This window comes from Triticum aestivum, chromosome 3D, assembly GCF_018294505.1.
Source record: "Triticum aestivum cultivar Chinese Spring chromosome 3D, IWGSC CS RefSeq v2.1, whole genome shotgun sequence".
NCBI classification, from domain to species: Eukaryota; Viridiplantae; Streptophyta; class Magnoliopsida; order Poales; family Poaceae; genus Triticum; species Triticum aestivum.
The window spans coordinates 168,338,276-168,358,008 of NC_057802.1; the positions used below are offsets into that span (position 1 = coordinate 168,338,276).

General features: G+C 44.1%; 2 protein-coding genes and 1 long non-coding RNA gene across 6 annotated transcripts; 2 read left to right on the forward strand and 1 right to left on the reverse strand.

Annotated features, from left to right (window-relative positions):
* Positions 1–6,820: 6,820 nt before the first annotated feature.
* LOC123078075 (pentatricopeptide repeat-containing protein At5g56310) lies at positions 6,821–8,627 on the forward strand. Its single transcript, XM_044500466.1, has one exon. It carries the CDS (start codon positions 6,904–6,906, stop codon positions 8,398–8,400), a length of 1,497 nt encoding a protein of 498 aa, XP_044356401.1. The 5' UTR covers positions 6,821–6,903; the 3' UTR covers positions 8,401–8,627.
* Positions 8,628–8,727: 100 nt separating this feature from the next.
* On the reverse strand, positions 8,728–15,812 carry LOC123078073 (kinesin-like protein KIN-14B). 4 transcript variants are annotated; one of them, XM_044500464.1, is made up of 15 exons: positions 15,759–15,812; positions 15,473–15,660; positions 15,172–15,289; positions 14,980–15,056; positions 14,591–14,898; positions 14,428–14,511; positions 14,149–14,313; positions 13,960–14,066; positions 13,648–13,826; positions 12,479–12,640; positions 11,998–12,213; positions 11,855–11,892; positions 11,627–11,754; positions 10,218–11,298; positions 8,728–9,133 (listed from the first exon to the last, which is right to left on the reverse strand). In XM_044500464.1, exons 5-15 carry the CDS (start codon positions 14,808–14,810, stop codon positions 9,018–9,020), a joined length of 2,496 nt encoding a protein of 831 aa, XP_044356399.1. In that variant the 5' UTR covers positions 14,811–14,898; positions 14,980–15,056; positions 15,172–15,289; positions 15,473–15,660; positions 15,759–15,812; the 3' UTR covers positions 8,728–9,017. The 4 variants fall into 4 exon arrangements, with proteins under 4 accessions (XP_044356399.1, XP_044356400.1, XP_044356397.1 ...); XM_044500465.1 differs by having other exon boundaries at positions 15,172–15,283; positions 15,759–15,797; XM_044500462.1 differs by lacking the exon at positions 14,980–15,056.
* Positions 15,813–16,164: 352 nt separating this feature from the next.
* On the forward strand, positions 16,165–17,652 carry LOC123078076 (uncharacterized). Its single transcript, XR_006437054.1, has 3 exons — positions 16,165–16,297; positions 16,671–16,855; positions 16,932–17,652. It is a non-coding gene; the product is annotated as an uncharacterized lncRNA (long non-coding RNA).
* The last annotated feature ends 2,081 nt before the right edge of the window (positions 17,653–19,733 follow it).

Consider the following 19,733-nt stretch of genomic DNA (forward strand, 5'->3'; position numbering starts at 1 on the left):
CCTACGGTCGAAACGGGGGTCCTGTTGATCGGGAGGGGTGTGGCGTACCGCAAAACGGACGAAACGGACCTCCTACGGTCGAAACGGGGGTCCTGTTCATCGGGAGGGGTGTGGCGTACCGCAAAACGGGACTCCGCGGGATACTGTTCATCTCCACCGTCGACCTCCTCCAGCCTCCACGGGCTACCGTCGACCTCCTCCAGCCTCCACGGGCTCCTGTTCATCCAGCCTCCACCGCGCGCTACTCCACCGCTACTGTTCAACCACCCCTCCACGGGCACCCCTCCACCGTCTACTGTTCACCCAGCCCTCCACACCACGGGGTCCTGTTCAACCACCCCTCCACGGTCTACTGTTCATCCAGCCCTCCACCACACCACGGGGTCCTGTTCATCCAGAGGCAACGCCACCGCTCACTGTTCATCCAAACCCCCCCGCAACGCTCACTGTTCATCCCAGAGGCAGCATCGATCGACTTCAGTTAGGAGCAGTAGCGAAGGAATCGCTCGATCGGGTTCAGTTAACAGCCATCGATCGATCGCTCGGGTTCAGTAACGCGTAGCCTGCAGTGCAATTGCTCGGGTTCAGTTAGAGCCCAACGCCTCGCTCGGGTTCAGTTAGAGCCAACGCCTCGCACACACGCGCGTACGTGTATGAGAGAAACACGCATCGCTCGGCCCCCGACCTCCCACCATAACCAGGAACTCCCCGAAATTTTCCTCGCCCTCACTTCTACCACGGTTTTTTCCGTCATGGACAGCCCAAAGAATGTCATGCAGCTGCGTCTCCGGCCCGCCCAGGACGAAAAGCCCATTTTCTGTCATGATTTTTTGTCATAGAAGTAGGAGCCCACCACATCTATGATGATACCGGGTTTTGTCACAATTATCGTCATAGAAGTGTCATATGTATGACAGAAAAAAATTCGTTCGGCCCAAAATGTCACGGATGTGTCTTTTTTTTGTAGTGCACGAAGCGATTCAGATCGCGGCCGAATCCGATCTAAGCACCGAACAACGGTGCCTCCGCGTTCAACACACGTGCAACCCGGTGACGTCTCCTGCGCCTTGATCCAGCAAGGAGAGAGGGAGAGGTTGGGGAAGACTCCATCCAGCAGCAGCACGACGGCGTGGTGGTGGTGGAGGAGCGTGGCACTCCAGCAGGGCTTCGCCAAGCACTGCGAGAGACAAGGAGGGAGAGGGGTAGGGCTGCGCCAAGAGAGAGGGCGACTCATGTCTCTGGCAGCCCCAAAACCCCCACTATATATAGGGGAGGGGAGAGGCTGCGCCCCCATCTAGGGTTCCCCCCCTAGGGGTGGACGCCAGCCCTAGATGCATCTAGGGGGGCGGCCAGAGGCGGAGAGAGGGGGCACACCATAGGTGGGCCTTAGGCCCATCTGAGCCCAGGGTTTCCCCCTTCCCCCCTTCCCTGCACCTTGGGCCTCTTGTGGGGGGCGCACCAGCCCACCTAGGGGCTGGTCCCTTCCCACACTTGGCCCACGCAGGCCTCCGGGGCTGGTGGCCCTTCCCTGTGGACCCCCGAACCCTTCCGGTGGTCCCGGTACGTTACCGATAACTCCCAGAACACTTCCGGTGTCCAAAACGGGACTTCCCATATATAAATCTTTACCTACAGACCATTCCGAAACTCCTCGTGACATCCGGGATCTCATCCGGGACTCCGAACAACATTCGATAACCACATACAAACTTTCCCTATAACCCTGGCGTCATCGAACCTTAAGTGTGTAGACCCTACGGGTTCGGGAACTATGCAGACATGACAGAGACATCTCTCCGGCCAATAACCAACAGCAGGATCTGGATACCCATGTTGGCTCCCACATGTTCCACGATGATCTTATCGGATGAACCACGATGTTAAGGGTTCAATCAATCCCGTATACGATTCCCTTTGTCTACCGGTATAGCACTTGCCCGAGATTCGATCGTCGGTATACCGATACCTTGTTCAATCTCGTTACGGCAAGTCTCTTTACTCGTTCCGTAACACATCATCCCATGACCAACCCCTTAGTCACATTGAGCTCATTACGATGATGTCTTACCGAGTGGGCCCAGAGATACCTCTCCGTCATACGGAGTGACAAATCCCAGTCTCGATTCGTGCCAACCCAACAGATACTTTCGGGGATACCCGTAGTGTACCTTTATAGCCACCCAGTTACGTTGTGACGTTTGGCACACCCAAAGTACTCCTACGGTATCCGGGAGTTGCACAATCTCATGGTCTAAGGAAAAGATACTTGACATTAGAAAAGCTTTAGCAGACGAACTACACGATCTTGTGCTATGCTTAGGATTGGGTCTTGTCCATCACATCATTCTCCTAATGATGTGATCCCGTTATCAATGACATCCAATGTCCATGGTTAGGAAACCGTAACCATCTATTGATCAACGAGCTAGTCAACTAGAGGCTCACTAGGGACATGTTGTGGTCTATGTATTCACACATGTATTATGATTTCCGGATAACACAATTATAGCATGAACAATAGACAATTATCATGAACAAGGAAATATAACAATAACCATTTTATTATTGCCTCTAGGGCATATTTCCAACGCCGGAGGCATTCACATAGAGTCATATTTTGTTCTAAGAATTGAGTTGTAATTCTTGAGTTGTAAGTAATAAAAGTGTGATGATCATCATTATTAGAGCATTGTCCCATGTGAGGAAAGGATGATGGAGACTATGATTCCCCCACAAGTCAGGATGAGATTCCGGACTAAAAAAAAGAGGCCAAAAAAAGAGAGAAGGCCCAACAAAAAAAAAGAGAAAAAAGAGAGAAAAAATGAGAGAAAAAGAGAGAAGGGACACTGTTACTATCCTTTTTCCACACTTGTGCTTCAAAGTAGCACCGTGATCTTCATGATATAGAGTCTCCTATGTTGTCACTTTCATATACTAGTGGGAATTTTTCATTATAGAACTTGGCTTGTATATTCCAATGATGGGCTTCCTCAAAATGCCCTAGGTCTTCGTGAGCAAGCAAGTTGGATGCACACCCACTTAGTTTCTTTTGTTGAGCTTTCATATATTTATAGCTCTAGTGCATCCGTTGCATGGCAATCCCTACTCCTCTCATTGACATCAATTGATGGGCATCTCCATAGCCTATTGATTAGCCGCGTCAGTGTGAGACTTTCTACCTTTTTTTCTTCTCACATAACCCCCATCATTATACTTTATTCCACCCATAGTGCTATATCCATGGCTTGTGCTCATGTATTGCGTAAGGGTTGAAAAGGCTGAAGCGCGTTAAAAAGTATGAACCAATTGCTCGGCTTGTCATCGGGGTTATGCATGATGAGAACGTTTTGTGTGACGAAATTGAAGCATGGCCTAACTATATGATTTTGTAGGGATGAGCTTTCTTTGGCTATGTTATTTTGATAAGACATAATTGCTTGGTTAGCATGTTTGAAGTATTATTATTTTTATGTCAACATTAAACCTTTATCTTGAATCTTTCAGATCTAAATATATATGCCACAATAAAAAGAATTACATTGAAAATTATGCTAAGAAGCATTCCACATCAAAAATTCTGTTTTTATCATTTACCTACTCGAGGACGAGCAGGAATTAAGCTTGGGGATGCTTGATACGTCTCCAACGTATCTATAATTTTTTTATTGATCCATGCTATTATATTATCTGTTTTGGATGTTCAATGGGCTTTATTATACACTTTTATATTATTTTTGGGACTAACCTATTAACCGGAGGCCCAGCCCAAATTGCTGTTTTTTTTTGCCTATTTCAGTGTTTCGAAGGAAAGGAATATCAAACGAAGTCCAAACGGAATGAAACCTTCGGGAATGTGATTTTCTGAACAAACGTGATCCAGAGGACTTGGAGTGGACGTCAAGCAATCAACGAGGAGGCCACGAGGCAGGGGGCGCGCCTACCCCCTGGGTGCGCCCTCCACCCTCGTGGGCCCCTCGTAGCCGACCTACTTCTTCCTCCTATATATACCTACGTAGCGCGAAAACATCAGGGGAGGAGCCAAAACCCTATTTCCACCGCCGCAACCTTCTGTACCCGTGAGATCCCATCTTGGGACCTTTTCCGGCGCTCCGCCGGAGGGGGCATCGATCACGGAGGGCTTCTACATCAACACCATAGCCTCTCCGATGATGTGTGAGTAGTTTACCTCAGACCTTCGGGTCCATAGTTATTAGCTAGATGGCTTCTTCTCTCTCTTTGGATCTCGATACAAAGTTCTCCTCGATTCTCTTGGAGATCTATTCGATGTAATCTTCTTTTGCGGTGTGTTTGTCGAGATCCGATGAATTGTGGGTTTATGATCAAGATTATCTATGAACAATATTTGAATCTCCTCTGAATTCTTTTATGTATGATTGGTTATCTTTGCAAGTCTCTTCGAATTATCAGTTTGGTTTGGCCTACTAGATTGATCTTTCTTGCAATGGGAGAAGTGCTTAGCTTTGGGTTCAATCTTGCGGTGCTTGATCCCAGTGACAGTAGGGGAAACGACACGTATTGTATTGTTGCCATCGAGGATAAAAAGATGGGGTTTATATCATATTGCATGAGTTTATCCTTCTACATCATGTCATCTTGCTTAAAGCGTTACTCCGTTCTTATGAATGTAATACTCTAGATGCATGCTGGATAGCGGTCGATGTGTGGAGTAATAGTAGTAGATGCAGGCAGGAGTCGGTCTACTTGTCACGGACGTGATGCCTATATACATGATCATACCTAGATATTCTGATAACTATGCTCAATTCTATCAATTGCTCGACAGTAATTTGTTCACCCACCGTAATACTTATGCTATCTTGAGAGAAGCCACTAGTGAAACCTGTGGCCCCCGGGTCTATTTTCCATCATATTAATCTCCCGTAAACAAGCTATTTCTATCTTTGTTTATTTTGCAATATTTACTTTTAATCTTATCATAAAAATACCAAAAATATTATCTTATCATCTCTATCAGATCTCACTTTTGCAAGTGGCCGTGAAGGGATTGACAACCCCTTTATCGCGTTGGTTGTAAGGTTCTTATTTGTTTGTGTAGGTGCGTGGGACTTGAGCGTGCTCTCCTACTGGATTGATACCTTGGTTCTTAAAAACTGAGGGAAATACTTACACTACTTTACTGCACCACCCTTTCCTCTTCAAAGGAAAACCAACGCAGTGCTCAAGAGGTAGCAGGGGCGCGCCCCCCAAGCCCAATCCGAATTGGGTGGGGGGCCGCCCCCCTTTCCTTCTCCCCCTCTCCCCCTTCCTTCCTCTCCTAATCCAACTAGGGAAGGGGGGAATCCTACTCTCGGTGGGTGTAGGACTCCCCTTGGGCGCGCCATAGAGGGCCGGCCCTCCCCCTCCTCCACTCCTTTATATACGGGAGATGGGGGCACCCCATAGACACACAAGTTGACAGTTGTCTTAGCCGTGTGCGGTGCCCCTCTCCACAGATTCCACCTCGGTCATATCGTTGTAGTGCTTAGGCGAAGCCCTGCGTCGGTAACTCCATCATCACCGTCATCACGCCGTCATGCTGACGAAGCTCTCCCTCGACACTCAGCTGGATCGAGAGTTCGTGGGACGTCACCGAGCCGAACGTGTTCAGATCACGGAGGTGCCGTACTTTCGGTACTAGGATCGATCGGATCGTGAAGACATATGACTACATCAACCGCGTTGTCATAACGCTTCCGCTTTCGGTCTACGAGGGTACGTGGACTACACTCTCCCCTCTCGTTGCTATGCATCACCTAGATGGATCTTGCGTGTGCGTAGGATTTTTTTTGAAATTACTGCGTTCCCCAACACGCCATGGCACTGCCGTAGGCGTAGCCCCCGGCCTCCCCTCGCCAAGCCAGCGTGACCAGGAGGTACCCTCGCGGTCGTCTTCGCCTTCTCTGACACTGAACCGAGGCCGAGGTGCCTCTCGGAAGTGGAAAAAAGACGCGTTTTTTTGCTTCCGCGAGAGACATGGCCTGCCTCTCGAAAATGGGAAAAAACACGTTTTCTCTCTTTTTTTCCTTCAGTGAGAGGCACGGTTTTGCTTCCGTGAGAGACACGGCCGTCCGTGTCGGGCGCGCGTCTGACGAAAAAACCATGCCCCTCGGAAACGAAAAAACGCATTTTCATTTTTTCCCTTAGAGGAACGGTTTTGCTTTCGTGAGAGGCACAAATTTCTTCTGTGAGAGGCACGGTTGCCTCTGGAAAACTAAAAAACACATTTTCTTTTTTTCTCTCCTTCTGCGAGAGGCATGTATTTGCTTCCGCGAGAGGCACGGTCGTGCCTATTGAAAACGAAAAAAATGCGTTTCCTTTCTCTTTTCCTTTCGTGAGAGCCACGGTTTTGCTTCCGCGAGAGGCAAGGATTTGCTTCCGCAAGAGGCACGGCCGTGCCTCTCGGAAACGCCTTTTGGAAAGGACAAAAAATGTGCTCCCAATTCTGTCTTTTGTCCAGTTTTTTTCGTGAATTTTTTTTTCGTCAAACCAATCAGCATGGGATCTAGTTTTTAAGATCTCGACGCGAGGAATCCAACGGTGAAAACAGTTTAAGATTTGGACACACGATTTAATAGATAAATATTTTGAATAAACGGATCTACGAAAAAAGAAAAACTGCCCGGTTATGACAAGTGATGCACATGCAGCGTGCCATTTGTCGTAATTGAGGGAGAGCGGAAATTAGTGAAAATGATAGTGCTCTGATTTCGTTTCGCCGGCCTATGTGTATTTGGAGAGGATACCGGGCCCAAAGTCCCAAATACTAAACTCCGGCCCGGTTGGTTTGGTCTCCAGGCCTGTTCAAAACACGGTACCCCGCGTCACGAATGCACGAAGTCCGGCCACTGTCCGGCAGTCACCACCGCGCCGCAAGCTCTCCGCATGCCGCCGCTGCCGCCTCTGCCCCTAGCGCTCCACCGCGCGTTCTCCCTCCTCAACCGACTGGACTCCCCGCGCCAGCTCCTGCAGGCCCACGCCTTCCTCCTCCCCCGCGGCGGCCACCGCAACGCGCGACTCCTCTCGGCGCTCCTCCTCGCCTCTCTCCGCCTCCCTCTCCGCCCCCACGCCCTCGCGCTCCTCCGCCGAACACACCCCTCCGTGTCCCTCAACGCTGCCGCCCGGATTCCCCACCTGCGTGGCACTCTCGGCCCGCAGCTCCACTGCATTGTCGTCCGTGCCGGGCTCGCCTCCGACGCGCACGTCTCGGCCAGCCTCATCCAGGCCTACTTCTCCTGTGCCTGCGTAGCCTCCGCACGCAGTGTGTTCGATGAAACGGTCCACAAGGACATCTTTTGCTGGAACGTCACCATCTCGGGGTATGCCAAGTCCGGGAACCTGGACCGTGCGCGTGAGCTGTTCGATGCTATGCCACAGAGGAACGTCGTGTCGTGGACGACCTTGATCGGAGCATATGCGCAGATGAAACGGCCAGCAGAGGCGGTCGAGGTGTTCCGGAGGATGCAGGTGGAGGAGGGCATCGAGCCTGATGGGATAGCAATGCTGTCGGTGCTGTCGGCTTGTGGGGATCTCGGAGCGGTTGATTTGGGGGAATGGGTGCACAGGTTCGTGGTGAAGCGGGGGTTATGCTGGCATATACCGCTGATGAACGCCATAATTGACATGTACCTCAAATGCGGGTGTGTTGCCAAGGCGGTGGAGGTTTTTGAGGGTATGGGGCAGAAGAGCATTGTGACTTGGACGACGTTGATCGCTGGATTTGCTTTGCATGGCCTTGGTTTGGAAGCTGTTGATATGTTCCGCCGGATGGAAAGGGAGAATGTGGCACCAAATGACATTACTTTTCTTGCCATCCTGTCAGCGTGTAGCCACATTGGACTGACTGATTTGGGCCGCTGGTATTTCCAAATCATGGTATCGCAGTACAGGATTAAGCCACGAGTTGAACATTATGGATGCATGGTCGATTTACTTGGCCGTGCTGGTTGTTTGATGGAAGCTCAAGACTTAGTTAAGGACATGCCTTTCAAGGCAAATGCAGCAATATGGGGAGCTCTTCTTGCTGCTGCTCGGACCCATGGTGATGCTGAGCTTGGGGAACAAGCCCTGTTGCATCTAATTGAGCTTGAGCCTCACAACAGTGGGAACTATATTCTCCTGTCAAACATTTATGCAGAGCAGGAGAGGTGGGATGAAGTGAGCAAACTTCGGAAGGCAATGAGAGACGGGGGCTTAAGAAATGTACCAGGGGCAAGTTCTATTGAAGTTGATGGTGTGGTTCATGAGTTCACTTCCAGAGATGGATCTCATCCTTGCTTACATAAGATACGTAAATTATTGTGTGAGATCACCGGTGACATGAAATCCATTGGTTATGTCGCCGTGCTCCCTGAAGCACCGCATGATATTGAAGAAGGGTAAGACCGTAAGAGCATTCTTCGAAGAGTATATCGGTGTGTGTGTACGGAAGGTCAATATTCAGATAGCTGATCCTTGATGGTGTAACCATTGGCTTGTTATATGAGAGATTTGTTCTCATTATGCGAACTAACCGAGCCTTTGAGCTTTGGCTACAGGTAAGGGTAAGGGTGCCATCTATTAACTGACAGGAGCCCCTTACCTGCTATTAAGTGATCAGTTGTTTCCCATGGCTTTGAATTTTAGCTAAGAATGTGTAGCATAGTATCTTAAGTTACTGTTCTGGCCTTATGACATGCATTACTTTGACATGTAATTAAATCAGCTAGCTAAATACGACCTCTGAATTAATATAGTGCAGTTTCATCTGTACACACTTTAACAGTTGCTGTTTCAGGATATGTCAAATTTCTCGTTCATAGTTTGTTCACTCATACACTTTTTTACAACTTCCACTATATTCCTAGAACAATCCATCTGGCATCAAACCAACTGTTGCAGCAATGCAGCATCAGATCAGCAATTCACCTGCCGCTATGTCAAACCGGCAGTACATTTCCTGAAGTAGTGTACTCTCAAAAGTGAGTACTACCTCTTAAAATGACGACATTACAGTTACTTCAAAGTATCAAGCTTTGAAAGAACTCGTGCTCTAATCCAAGGTTGACAATGCCTAATCCTAGACGAACACAGCCCCATGCTGTTTGGAGAGCTTGAAAGAACTTTTTCAGTTTTCCTGTGCAAAACAATAAAATAAGTAAACATATAGCCTCTGTAGGGACTATATGTACATTGAAAGGAGTGCAGAAGTGGAAATTTAGGCCACTAAAATTAATAAATAGTACTATATTTATGCTAATTGTGCACTTTATGTTATATAATAATATGGTAACATCACAAAGATTTACATCATTACTTCTGTTAAGGCGACAACAACACAGTTAGTTTTTGTAGTATAACCTAACTGCATCCCATCGTTGTTTCCTTAGTTATTATGTATAAACTACTCCCTCCATGGAATTATCCTCTCAGGACTTGATTTTGCTGAATTCACTGTTCTTCCTTCACAGGAAAGTCTAATCAGCATCCGTAGATAGCAATCATAAAGTCTCGTGTTAGTTTGAATTTCTTTTTATTATTGTCCATAACTCAAGCTCCAGAAGGCTTATTCTAGTTTCACTCTGGGATGGTGACTCTGTAGCTCAGTTATTTGTTTGAACAGTGAACAGTGAAGCTTACAACTTTGCCATAGGTTTTTTCAACAGTCCACTATCTAGCAGCAGTTACATTAAACCACACGTGGTCTATGAGTTTTTTTTCAAGTTTGTCTTAGTGATGATCTTCTTTGATTTATTTTGCCTTCGCTGCGCTCGAGTACTTTTGCAGTAAAAGTACTATAAGAACCATATTACCATCTGCAGGTTTCGCTGTGTTTCCTCAATCTGCCTTATCATTCTAAATGAAGATGGTGGGTATGAGGGAGAAAACAGTTCTAGACCACACATAATTTAATTTAAACCATCTGCAGGTGTTTGTAATCACTTGAATAGATGTGAATACAGCAAAGTTTGTTTATGTTAATGCATATGAAAGCGTTAAGTAACTGGAATTTTGATCTTTTTGCCCACTTTTGTTTTCTAAATAATCTACTTCTGTATATGCATACTCTAATTTTGTTTATGCCAAGCCATTCTCCTACGTTGATTCCAAGTTTATAAGATATAACATCAACCGATCCAGATATCACTAGATGTATAATGCCCTTTTGTCGCCAAATAAATCATTCCCAAAGCACATTCTCCAATGGTAGACAACATTACCTATGCTGTGTTCCTCTTCCTGGGGCCTGATTTCAGGATATGTATTGAGTTCAGATTCTGGCAGCTTTAGCATGCAACCATCCAGGTTTTCTTGAAGAGATCTTCTGGATCTCCCCTGATATGCAAGATTTTCATTCATATGTTTCTTTGTCTCGTTGGTGCTGCAATGTTCTCTTGATGGAGGACTGCATAATTCTGCTGTGGCGAAATGATTAACTGCCTTGGGTCGCTTTATATCCTTTGCATCGAGTGGTGGGGGTTGTAGGGTTAGTTCACTTTTTTCGTCCTGTGCTTGCTTACAACCTTTAGTCCCTTCAATCTTAATTGGTGAAGGAATATTGAAAGTTTCTTCTTCAGTTACATGGGGAACAGTTAGAACCCTTTTGCTTTGACATGTGCCAGCACTTTGAAGTATTTGTTGGTGGATCCAATTATCAATGTCTATAATACTCCTTTCTTCAGTTTTGTTCTGCATATTCTCTGATTCTGTAAGTTGCCATTCTTTGAAGGAAATGACTTGACCCTGTGATGGTTTCTCATGTTCTGAGAAAATCACCTGTTTGATCTCGTACTCCGATGCATCTTGGCTACATTCAGTCCCATCTAGTATGCTCGGTGTCCAATTCATGTCACTTGTCATGGAGATACTGCACTCAGAACTGCATTCTGACTGCCAAGTAACGGCATTTACTGGAAATCTTACAGATTCTGCATAGACGGAAGAAGGCCTTCTCTTTGGTGGCATTGGTGGTTTCATCCTGTTAATACTGGGAACATTGTTGTTTAAACCTATCCTGTGCTGGCTAGCAGCAGTTGGCTTCATGAACCTTGGTAACCCACGCGGAACTTCTCTGTGATTCTTCAGACTTCTTACATTCTTTGACATGTCAATCTTCAGTTCCTGAGTGGATGGATGTGAAGTTGCAAAATTTGTGCTAGCAGATGTTTGAGGCCCTCTCAAATGTTCCACCGTATCCTCGAGCTTCTTAATTTCTCTTCTAATATTGTCACATTCTTGTTCCAAATTACTGACCGTCTGTTCTAACTCCTTTAAGAAATCTTCCTTCCTTGTTTTTACCTCCTGATTGATATCAAAATATTATTTATCTTGTAGCAAGAGTGTTATCAAGTAGATAAAAACTTAAAGCCATATCTAAGTTTGTTGGTTTACTCATGGTGTGTGCATGAATGCATACCATTGTGTTAATTTTTGGAATGTTCACTAATTTGGCAGATCTAATTGAGCCTCATATCGGCTGAGTTGTCATTTTATCAATCGAAATGTTTTGGCATTAGCTCTGAATTGACTAAACCAAGCAATATTTGATCCATAGGCTCATAGAAATGATGAATACCATTATCTTTTTCTTGGATGTATATTCATGTTAGTGATAATTGCAAAAACTTACTGGCGATTCTTCACTTTCTAGACGGATACTTCTCACTCTTGTTGCAAAACCCAAGGTACAAACGGTCTCGCACAAATCATTCTCATTTGGTCTAATATGGACAAGCATCAATGTTTTGGACTCGCATCCTGTGAACATGATACAGCATGGTAAGCTACATGAAATCTAGGTTTATAAAACAAGAAAGTTAAAAACTTCCTTCAGAACATTCAGTGAGGCTCTGTTTACCTAGAGAATCTCTCAGGACTTGTGTAAGCTTACTATTCCTGCAAAATCGAAGAAGTGGAAGGTATCACTGTCTTCAACTTTAATGGTAAAACAACAATCATTTGTGCCAACTGTCAAACATGAGCATGGTGAATTTCACATACCTGTAAGGTACATGAGGTTTTTTGGTCTGTAGTGCATCAATCACATCCCCTAGGGCTGACAATGACAAATTTATGGCTTTGCCTTCCTTCAGCCTTTTACCAGTTGCTTTGGTCTTTACAAGTCTCTCACTTCCACCTAGATCAATCATCCATATTTTGTTTCTTGCTTTTTTCCTCTCAGGTGCATCAAAGGAGGTCAATGAAATGCGAATCAAACTGTTGCATAAATGAATACAAAAAAATATAAGCTTCAGGTTAGCAATCCATCCGTCCTGTTCTGTTTCTAACATCAATCATTTCTCTTTACACAAGCATAGCAGGGTTTAGTGAGCATTCGTTCTCCACTTCTGATTCAGGACCTCTTTTAGCCAGGTGCAACCATGGTTAATGTCTTCTCAATTGTTATGAAAGAAGGCATGCTTTCTTCAATAAAATAAACAAATACTTTTTTTACCAAGAATAAAATAAATAAATACGTTACCAGTGAGATCTACTTGATGTAGAATTAGCCATAGTGGAAGCTGTTGATCTAAGACGGGTCCCCAGACCATATAATCTTTTCACTTCTTGAAAATTATTCACGGTAACTGCCACTAGATTTTCAATCTCAATGCCACCATCAGGATCCGTTTTAATAGAGAGGCTGTATGCAGAGATGCATTAAATAATTTTCTACATAAAAAGAAAGAAACTGACAAGGTGTGAAGATATACAGAAATTAGTTAACCTGCACTATCGGAAAACATAGGAACTACCCAAACAATTCATGTAGATGATGTACGATTCTCTTTCTCTTCCCTAAATAAAATGATTCTATTTCCTAGGAAATGACTCTTTCATTTTGATCCCCAATGGCTCTCTATCATTTTGATCCTTAATAATGCCATAAAAAAGTAAAAGTTGGATTCTCCACACATATTTCTTGATTGACTATATATTTATGGTTTTTACAGTGTTCAAGAAATCATGATAACGTTCATATGTTGGCTCTGTTACACCATTATGCAGGGTAGGATAGGAACAAAACAAGTAAGCACTCACATGACAATATTAATTGATCTAAACAAACCACATTGACATGAGATATATCTTCTTAAGTTCATATATTTACATGAGGCCCTTTTAATATTTGAGCCAAGAACCTACACAGGCATTCGGGTTTGATCTGGAAAGCATAGTGCCCCAGTCGATACCTGACAGCCTCATACCTATGCAAAGACATGCTACCCAAAATTTTGCATAATATTGACAACTCAACAGAGCAAGCTCTCGTGTCATTATATTGGAAACAAGGGTACAACTTATCCAGAAATGGCATCCAACATGATTGGAATGGTGTCCAACACCTCCTTAAAATATCAAACAATAACTATAATACATTTCAGTTATATGGATTTAACATAATTAGGCAACAGGCACCCAACTGACAGTTGTTACTTGTGCATTGCTGTTACTACATCACAGTCAGGATTCAGGAGCTGGCTCCAACTTTCATTGTCTTCTATTTGTTACAAGTGGAAGTTCAAAACCAGCATATCTTGATATTTAGTAATATGTATCTTTAGCTATTCTGGTAATAAACCATACTGTAAAAGAAACCCTGTTATTTGAAAGCAGTCCATTCTCCTTCTATCAAGTTTAGGATATTACCTCGGAACATTCTTTAACCCATTGGTCTTGCTTCCTGGAACTAGTAGATCTCGTAGGTTTCCCATATATATCTCGAGCATGCTGAAAGTGAGCTGAAATCTGCTGTTGCTCTCTGAAGCTCGATCAAACAGTACTTGAATCCCGCGTGGTATGACACCCAAATCTTTAGGCTTGCCTTCCTAATTCATATGGTAATGAATTGTAAGTAAACATTAGCCTTTCAGTCTGTCTGGGGTGTTTGAACTGTGAACTTTTTGTTTATTTTTGTGTGCGGAAAGAGGGAGAGAAAGTGGTGGATGAAGTACATCTTACCATTGTAAAAGTTTTTCCACTACCTGTCTGACCATAGGCAAATATGCAAACGTTGTAGCCATCTATAGCTGATTTTATCATTGGTTCGACTTCAGAAAATACATCACCTGGAGAAGCAAACTATCTTCAGTAGACTTGAATTCAAACAATCAAGAAAAGATGGCTCCTATTAAAAATCTCATGAAATACCTTGTGTTGAGCATGGGTCGAAAACCTTATCGAACTTGTATTGCTTTGTCTTGGTTTCAGCAACTTTTAAGAAAACATTACTCTCATCAAGGGTGAACATGGTTCTGGAGCTGTAACTTTCTTCATGGTTGAAAGGCCTCATACGACAGAACACCCTTATACTTCCTGGGGAATAAGGCACGATAATTAACAGATAAGCAAACCCATTTTTCTTTCTTGAAGTATACTAACCAAGCACAATTAAATTCCTGGGAGTAGTAAATTCGACAAAAGTTCCACCTTTCAAGTCCAAATAGTTATTTAGTGACTCTCTCTTCTGCAGTGTTTTCTGCTTTAGTTGGGCACCCAGTGAAACCATTTCATCTGTCATATGATAAAAGAAGAGCAATAATAGTTTCAGGAATGCCTGGAGGTTTTGAGGTCAAGAACTAGAAGTACATACCTTGAATCTTCGCAACTTTAATGTCTAATTCTGTGTCATGACACTCAAATACATTTTGAGTATCCTCTTCCATTACTTTATGTGGTTTGGTTGGTGTCAACTCCTTGAGGATGTGGGACACTGATTCAATCCAACCGGGTGTGAGGTACTTGTTGAACCCCTTGAGGGATGACAATGTATCCGGTAGACTCTGCATGGTTTTCCCTGACTGCCCATCCATGTATGTTGCCTAGCAAGTTATCACCAAGAACCAGGATTGATGATGGCTATCCTGCTGCTCCTGTTTCATTCTTTGCTGGTGACACTGCCTGCCATTTGGAATGAGATTCTCAAATTTTATAGAAAAGAAAACAGAGTGACGCTGTGTCAAAGTCAGATGCAATTCAAACCAGACGGTTTCAGCATGCCGAGTCTACCACATGTAGCTGACATCCAAGGCCTCTTGTATTATTTTCTAATCATTTTTCTGACCAAGTATTTTGTTGCAGTTAGACTCGAGAAGCATGCGAAAAGAATGATGCGGAGAAATTTCAAGACACCACATCTGTAGACCATATGAACGAGACATTGGTAGTTCATACCTGCACTTCCATACTGCGTCAAACGCCTAGAGTGTGCAAGAGCAAAGGGAGTAGTTGCCTTCAGCGGAGGAGCCCATACATTGCTTAAATCCTTGCTGGAGTTCCCAGGTCTCTATCGCTTTTCAAGGAAAAGGTCAGTTCTACTTCAGAGCCGCCAACTACTACATTTCCTAGGTTAGATGAAACAGAGACCATCATCATGAAGCAAGGCAAAAGAAAGAATACATTGCTTATTCTTGCAGAGTGATTCAAGTGTCAAAGAAGGTTTCCAAGCATTGGAAGAGAGGAAACTTTGCAATACCTCAATTCCTCAACTAGCTCTTTCCCTCCAAGGCAGTCTATGGCCGTGTCACTATCAAAGATGACAGCGCCCAACTACAAACCAGTGACTGCAATTCTACATCAGCATATGCAAGTATGTTCTGGTTGTTTCAGCATTTTGAACCTTGGCAGTAGAGTCCGCCATAGCTGCCACCTCCATAGAAGTTCCTGCAGCTAACAGATCAGTCAAGAGGACTCGGAGGTTGGAGACAACATAACCATGGGGCTGCTGCTTCAACTGGCAAAACAAAGCATATGCACCATACCTGGGATCTTTTGGTCAAGGGAGCTCAAATCCAGTCAAAACTGATAGCAGCTCAGTAGCCCCCGCTCTGTGTGCGTTTGAGTGTCTGCTTCAGAGAGAGATGGAGAGGCAGGGGAGAGAGGAACAGACAGAGAGACCGAGACAGAGGGAGGCGAGAGAGGGAGGGAGAGAGGTGATGGCGATTAAGTATGACAGATTCTGAGCTCTGGCGTATGGCGACAATATTTAATGGGTGGATGTTGTTTGGCAAATGAAATAATCACTCCTGTTCTGCTGTCATCGAGGAGCTCACCCACCATGTGCCATGCCGAGCTTTTCAGAGAGGCAGCAGCAGGTGGGTCTGCGCCTCAAAAATGCTGGGGTTCTCATCAATCTTGTGATCATCGCTCAAAACAAAAGGCCATGCTAGTATTTATCGGCGAGCTCGTACTACTGTGCTCGCAGCAGCACTATTCCCGATCATGTCAGCAGGAACTGATAGTGTGGTGCGTTCTGGCATTGGTTCATGCACGAGATGCTCCCAGTCTCTCTGATGACCAGGTACGTTCATCATATACATCAATACATGTGCTACTTGTTTTCTTTTAACCCCCTTTGGATGGTATCATTGAACACTAGTCATTGGAGATTCCCTAGTCAGCTTCACCAGTCAGTAGAGCCAGTTTTCTCTTATCTGGTTGTGATCATAAAATGATCTTGTACTGTACATTACTGGTGCCTTCCATGGACCGTAGAGTAGAAATGAAGCAGCTAGCTATGAATGTCTTGCAATATAATTCTTGTGTGCAGCTAGGTGTCTGCTGATAAAACATAACCCAGTGAGGCAATTACAATTTATATTATTTTCTAGACAATCCAGTGAGGCAATCAAGCAAGGGCATACATGATTGTGCTGATATGTGGGTCTCAACAGGGAAATCTCACCGGTGAGGCAGTGACCAACTGTGGACTAATAAATCAAGGGCCCACCACTCTTTTGGAGAGCTTTAGAGCTTGTCACCATCCTTAATTACTAAGGAATTGTACCTTCGAGTACACTTTGCTGTCCAACACAAAAAGAGAGGAGACATTACTGTGCAGAACCGACTACATATACTGGTACGCAAAGCACACTAGTACTCTCTGAAAGTTTCCCCAACTATGTAAGGGCTTGTAATTTGTTTTGTTTATGCAGATTGCATGTCTGTGGCTGATCAAGCTCGGCCATTTCTGGGCACAGAAAACTGATAAATGAGAGTAGTACCAAGGATCTCTTTATAGATCCGGGGAGATACGATGAACTGGAGCCATGGCCATAGGAATCGTATGATCATGAGTACAGTACTTGTCTACACCCCTATGCATGGCCCAGAGTCTTCCTGGCTCCCTTGTCTCTCGCTGGCAAGCACGTTTTGAGCCCCCAAGTGAGTGAAGACATGACCAGTTTTTTTGGTTCTTTAAAAAAAAGAAGGGGAAAGACATGAACATGTTGATGGCCACATGTGGGATGGAGGATGTGGTACCAAAATTTCGAGCGGAATATGCCACCAAAATCAATGGACATCGCACAAATAGCAAAAGAATGACCTTTAAGGAAAATCCAAGTGACTTATTGAGGTCATACCATGTCTATAAAACAATAACATCAAGTATACAAGAATTGGAAGGTAAAAAAAAATGTCAACACCAGCCCCAGGCTCATTTGGTGACATATCTATAGTTGGAATGTTATATGTTTTTGCTTCTTCTTTTTACATATTTCCAACCGATAGGCTGATATAACAAATACTCCTATATCAGTAGCATGCATCTTTCTCTCAACCACCTTGTTAGCCTCATCAATGGATCTCTTTGGACCTTGCTCGCCAGCGACAGTGGACCGAGGTGCATGCATATATGTTATGTGTGAATTGCAAGCACTTGGTGCCAGAGGTGCTTGCATTATAGTTTAAGACATGCATGCATGTTGTTGGAGGGGATTTGTGGCACGCAGGGGCGGGCCACCAACCCCTTTTTTTTCTTTTGATTTTCAATCTTTTATATCTTTTAACCAAAAGTCCAAATTAAGTTTTGTTTCCATATTCGTGTTTTTAACACAGTACAATTGCAGATGCTCACATACAAGCACATACACTCTGTATCCGTGTCTCTTGTGACACGGGCTGTCAAATAAGATCCATTATTCTTTTTTAGATAAAAGGCCGAGGCCCGGCATTAAGAATAAAACCCTTACAAAACAGCGGAAGATACAAGACACTCGGGAGCCAGCTAATTGAAATGCACAGGCGCAGAAGAACACCGATGCCATTCACCTATGCCGCGATGGTGCCAAAGAGGAGAGAGACCAAGGAAGGTGGCTTGCCGCTAGAGGAAACCCATTAGTCGTCAAGTCCACGAGGTCACACACACCATGGTCACGCCAACCGCCTCCGCCTCCGAAGAAGGTCTCCCTGCCCTCTCGCATTGGCTCATAGGCGCAACACCGTCGGCACGCGGAGATGCTCCTCTAGAGCACGCATGGACATGGGACATGTTTTGACGAGTTTTTAAAACTTCTTTAAGCTTCAATCGTTGAAACTTGGTATGATCGAACTATAAAATCACAAGTTTTAGAAACTAAAAAAACTTGGTGTGCGTGCGGAATCCAACAACTTTGCGGATCGCGAGGCAATCGGGCGGCCGGGCACGGCTGGCAGACGTGTGCCCCTTTGAGTTTCCGCATCTTGTTGATATACTATATATTTAGTACTGGTATTGATCAATAGGTTAGAATTTTTTTTCTACTCCCCCGTTTCTAAATATAAGGCCTTTAGAGATTTCAATACAGACTACATACGAATGTATATAAACATATTTTAGAGTGTATATTCATTCGTTTTGCTCCGTATATAGTCCATATTGGAATATCTAAAAGGGCTTATATTTAGGAGCGGAGGGAGTATATGTTAGTAGCGTGTAACTCATTAGAATGAAATGTCACTTTAGGTAGAAGCTAATAAGTTGAATTAGTAGGCCACGGTTAGCGTGAACATGCATATCACATTTACTGTCTACTACAACATCAAATTAGATAGCACGTCAACGTTCCTACAAATTAACTGTCACACAAAATCAGTTTAGGTTTGAAAAGTATTAGGCAACTTGCGAACAACGAAATATTTTGCATCAGGGGACACATATTATTTGAAACTTGTGTATAAATAACGAGCATATGAACATGCGATGGTAGAAGTATAATGTGGTCTCATACCACTTCTGATGTAATAACGTGTTTCTTGTGACGAGGGCTTTCAAATAAGATTCATTATAAATATATTTTGATGAGTTTTTAAATCTTCTTTAAGTTTCAACTGCTGAAATTTGATACGATCGAACGACAAAAACGCAAGTTTCGGAAACTAAAACTTAAAATTTGGCGTGCCCTCGTGCAGAATCCAACAACTTTGTGGATCGCTAGGCAATCGGGCGGTCGGGAAGGTACGTGTCCTGCGTGTTTCCGCATGTTGTTGATACACTATATTTTTAGTACCTGTTACTACTCAATAGGTTTAGAGATTTTGTTCTATATATTAGTAGTGCGTAACTCATTGGAATGGAGTGTCACTTTAGGCAGAAGCTAAAAAGTTGAATTGGTAGGCCAAGGTTAGCGTGAACATGCATATCACATTTATTGTCTATTACAACATCAAATTAGATAGCATGACATTGTTCCTACAAATTAACAGACACAAAATGGTTTGAAAAGTATTAGGCAACTTGCGAACAACGGAATATTTTGCATCAGGCGACACTTATTGTTTAAAACTTGTGTATAAATAACGAGCATGTGAATATGTGATGGCATCGGTATAATGTGGTCTCATGCCACTTCAGATGTACAAGTTCAACCCAAAAATAATAATCTAATAACGAGTAGGATAGCCAAGAATACTACTGTACATGTTAGCTCGAAAGGGGAAAAAGGAGATACCATAGGCCATAGATAGAACCAAAAGGG

What these genes read in the sequence shown, in the direction of transcription:
- LOC123078075 (XM_044500466.1), top strand. Translation starts at nt 6,904, where the DNA reads ATGCCGCCGCTGCCGCCTCTGCCCCTAGCGCTCCACCGCGCGTTCTCC.
- LOC123078073 (XM_044500462.1), bottom strand. Translation starts at nt 14,810, where the DNA reads ATGGATGGGCAGTCAGGGAAAACCATGCAGAGTCTACCGGATACATTG. An exon ending in TAAAGTTGCGAAGATTCAAG is followed by an intron (nt 14,512 to 14,590) that starts GTATGTACTTCT and finishes ATCATATGACAG; the next exon opens with ATGAAATGGTTTCACTGGGT. An exon ending in ACATCAAGTAGATCTCACTG is followed by an intron (nt 12,214 to 12,478) that starts GTAACGTATTTA and finishes TTTATGCAACAG; the next exon opens with TTTGATTCGCATTTCATTGA.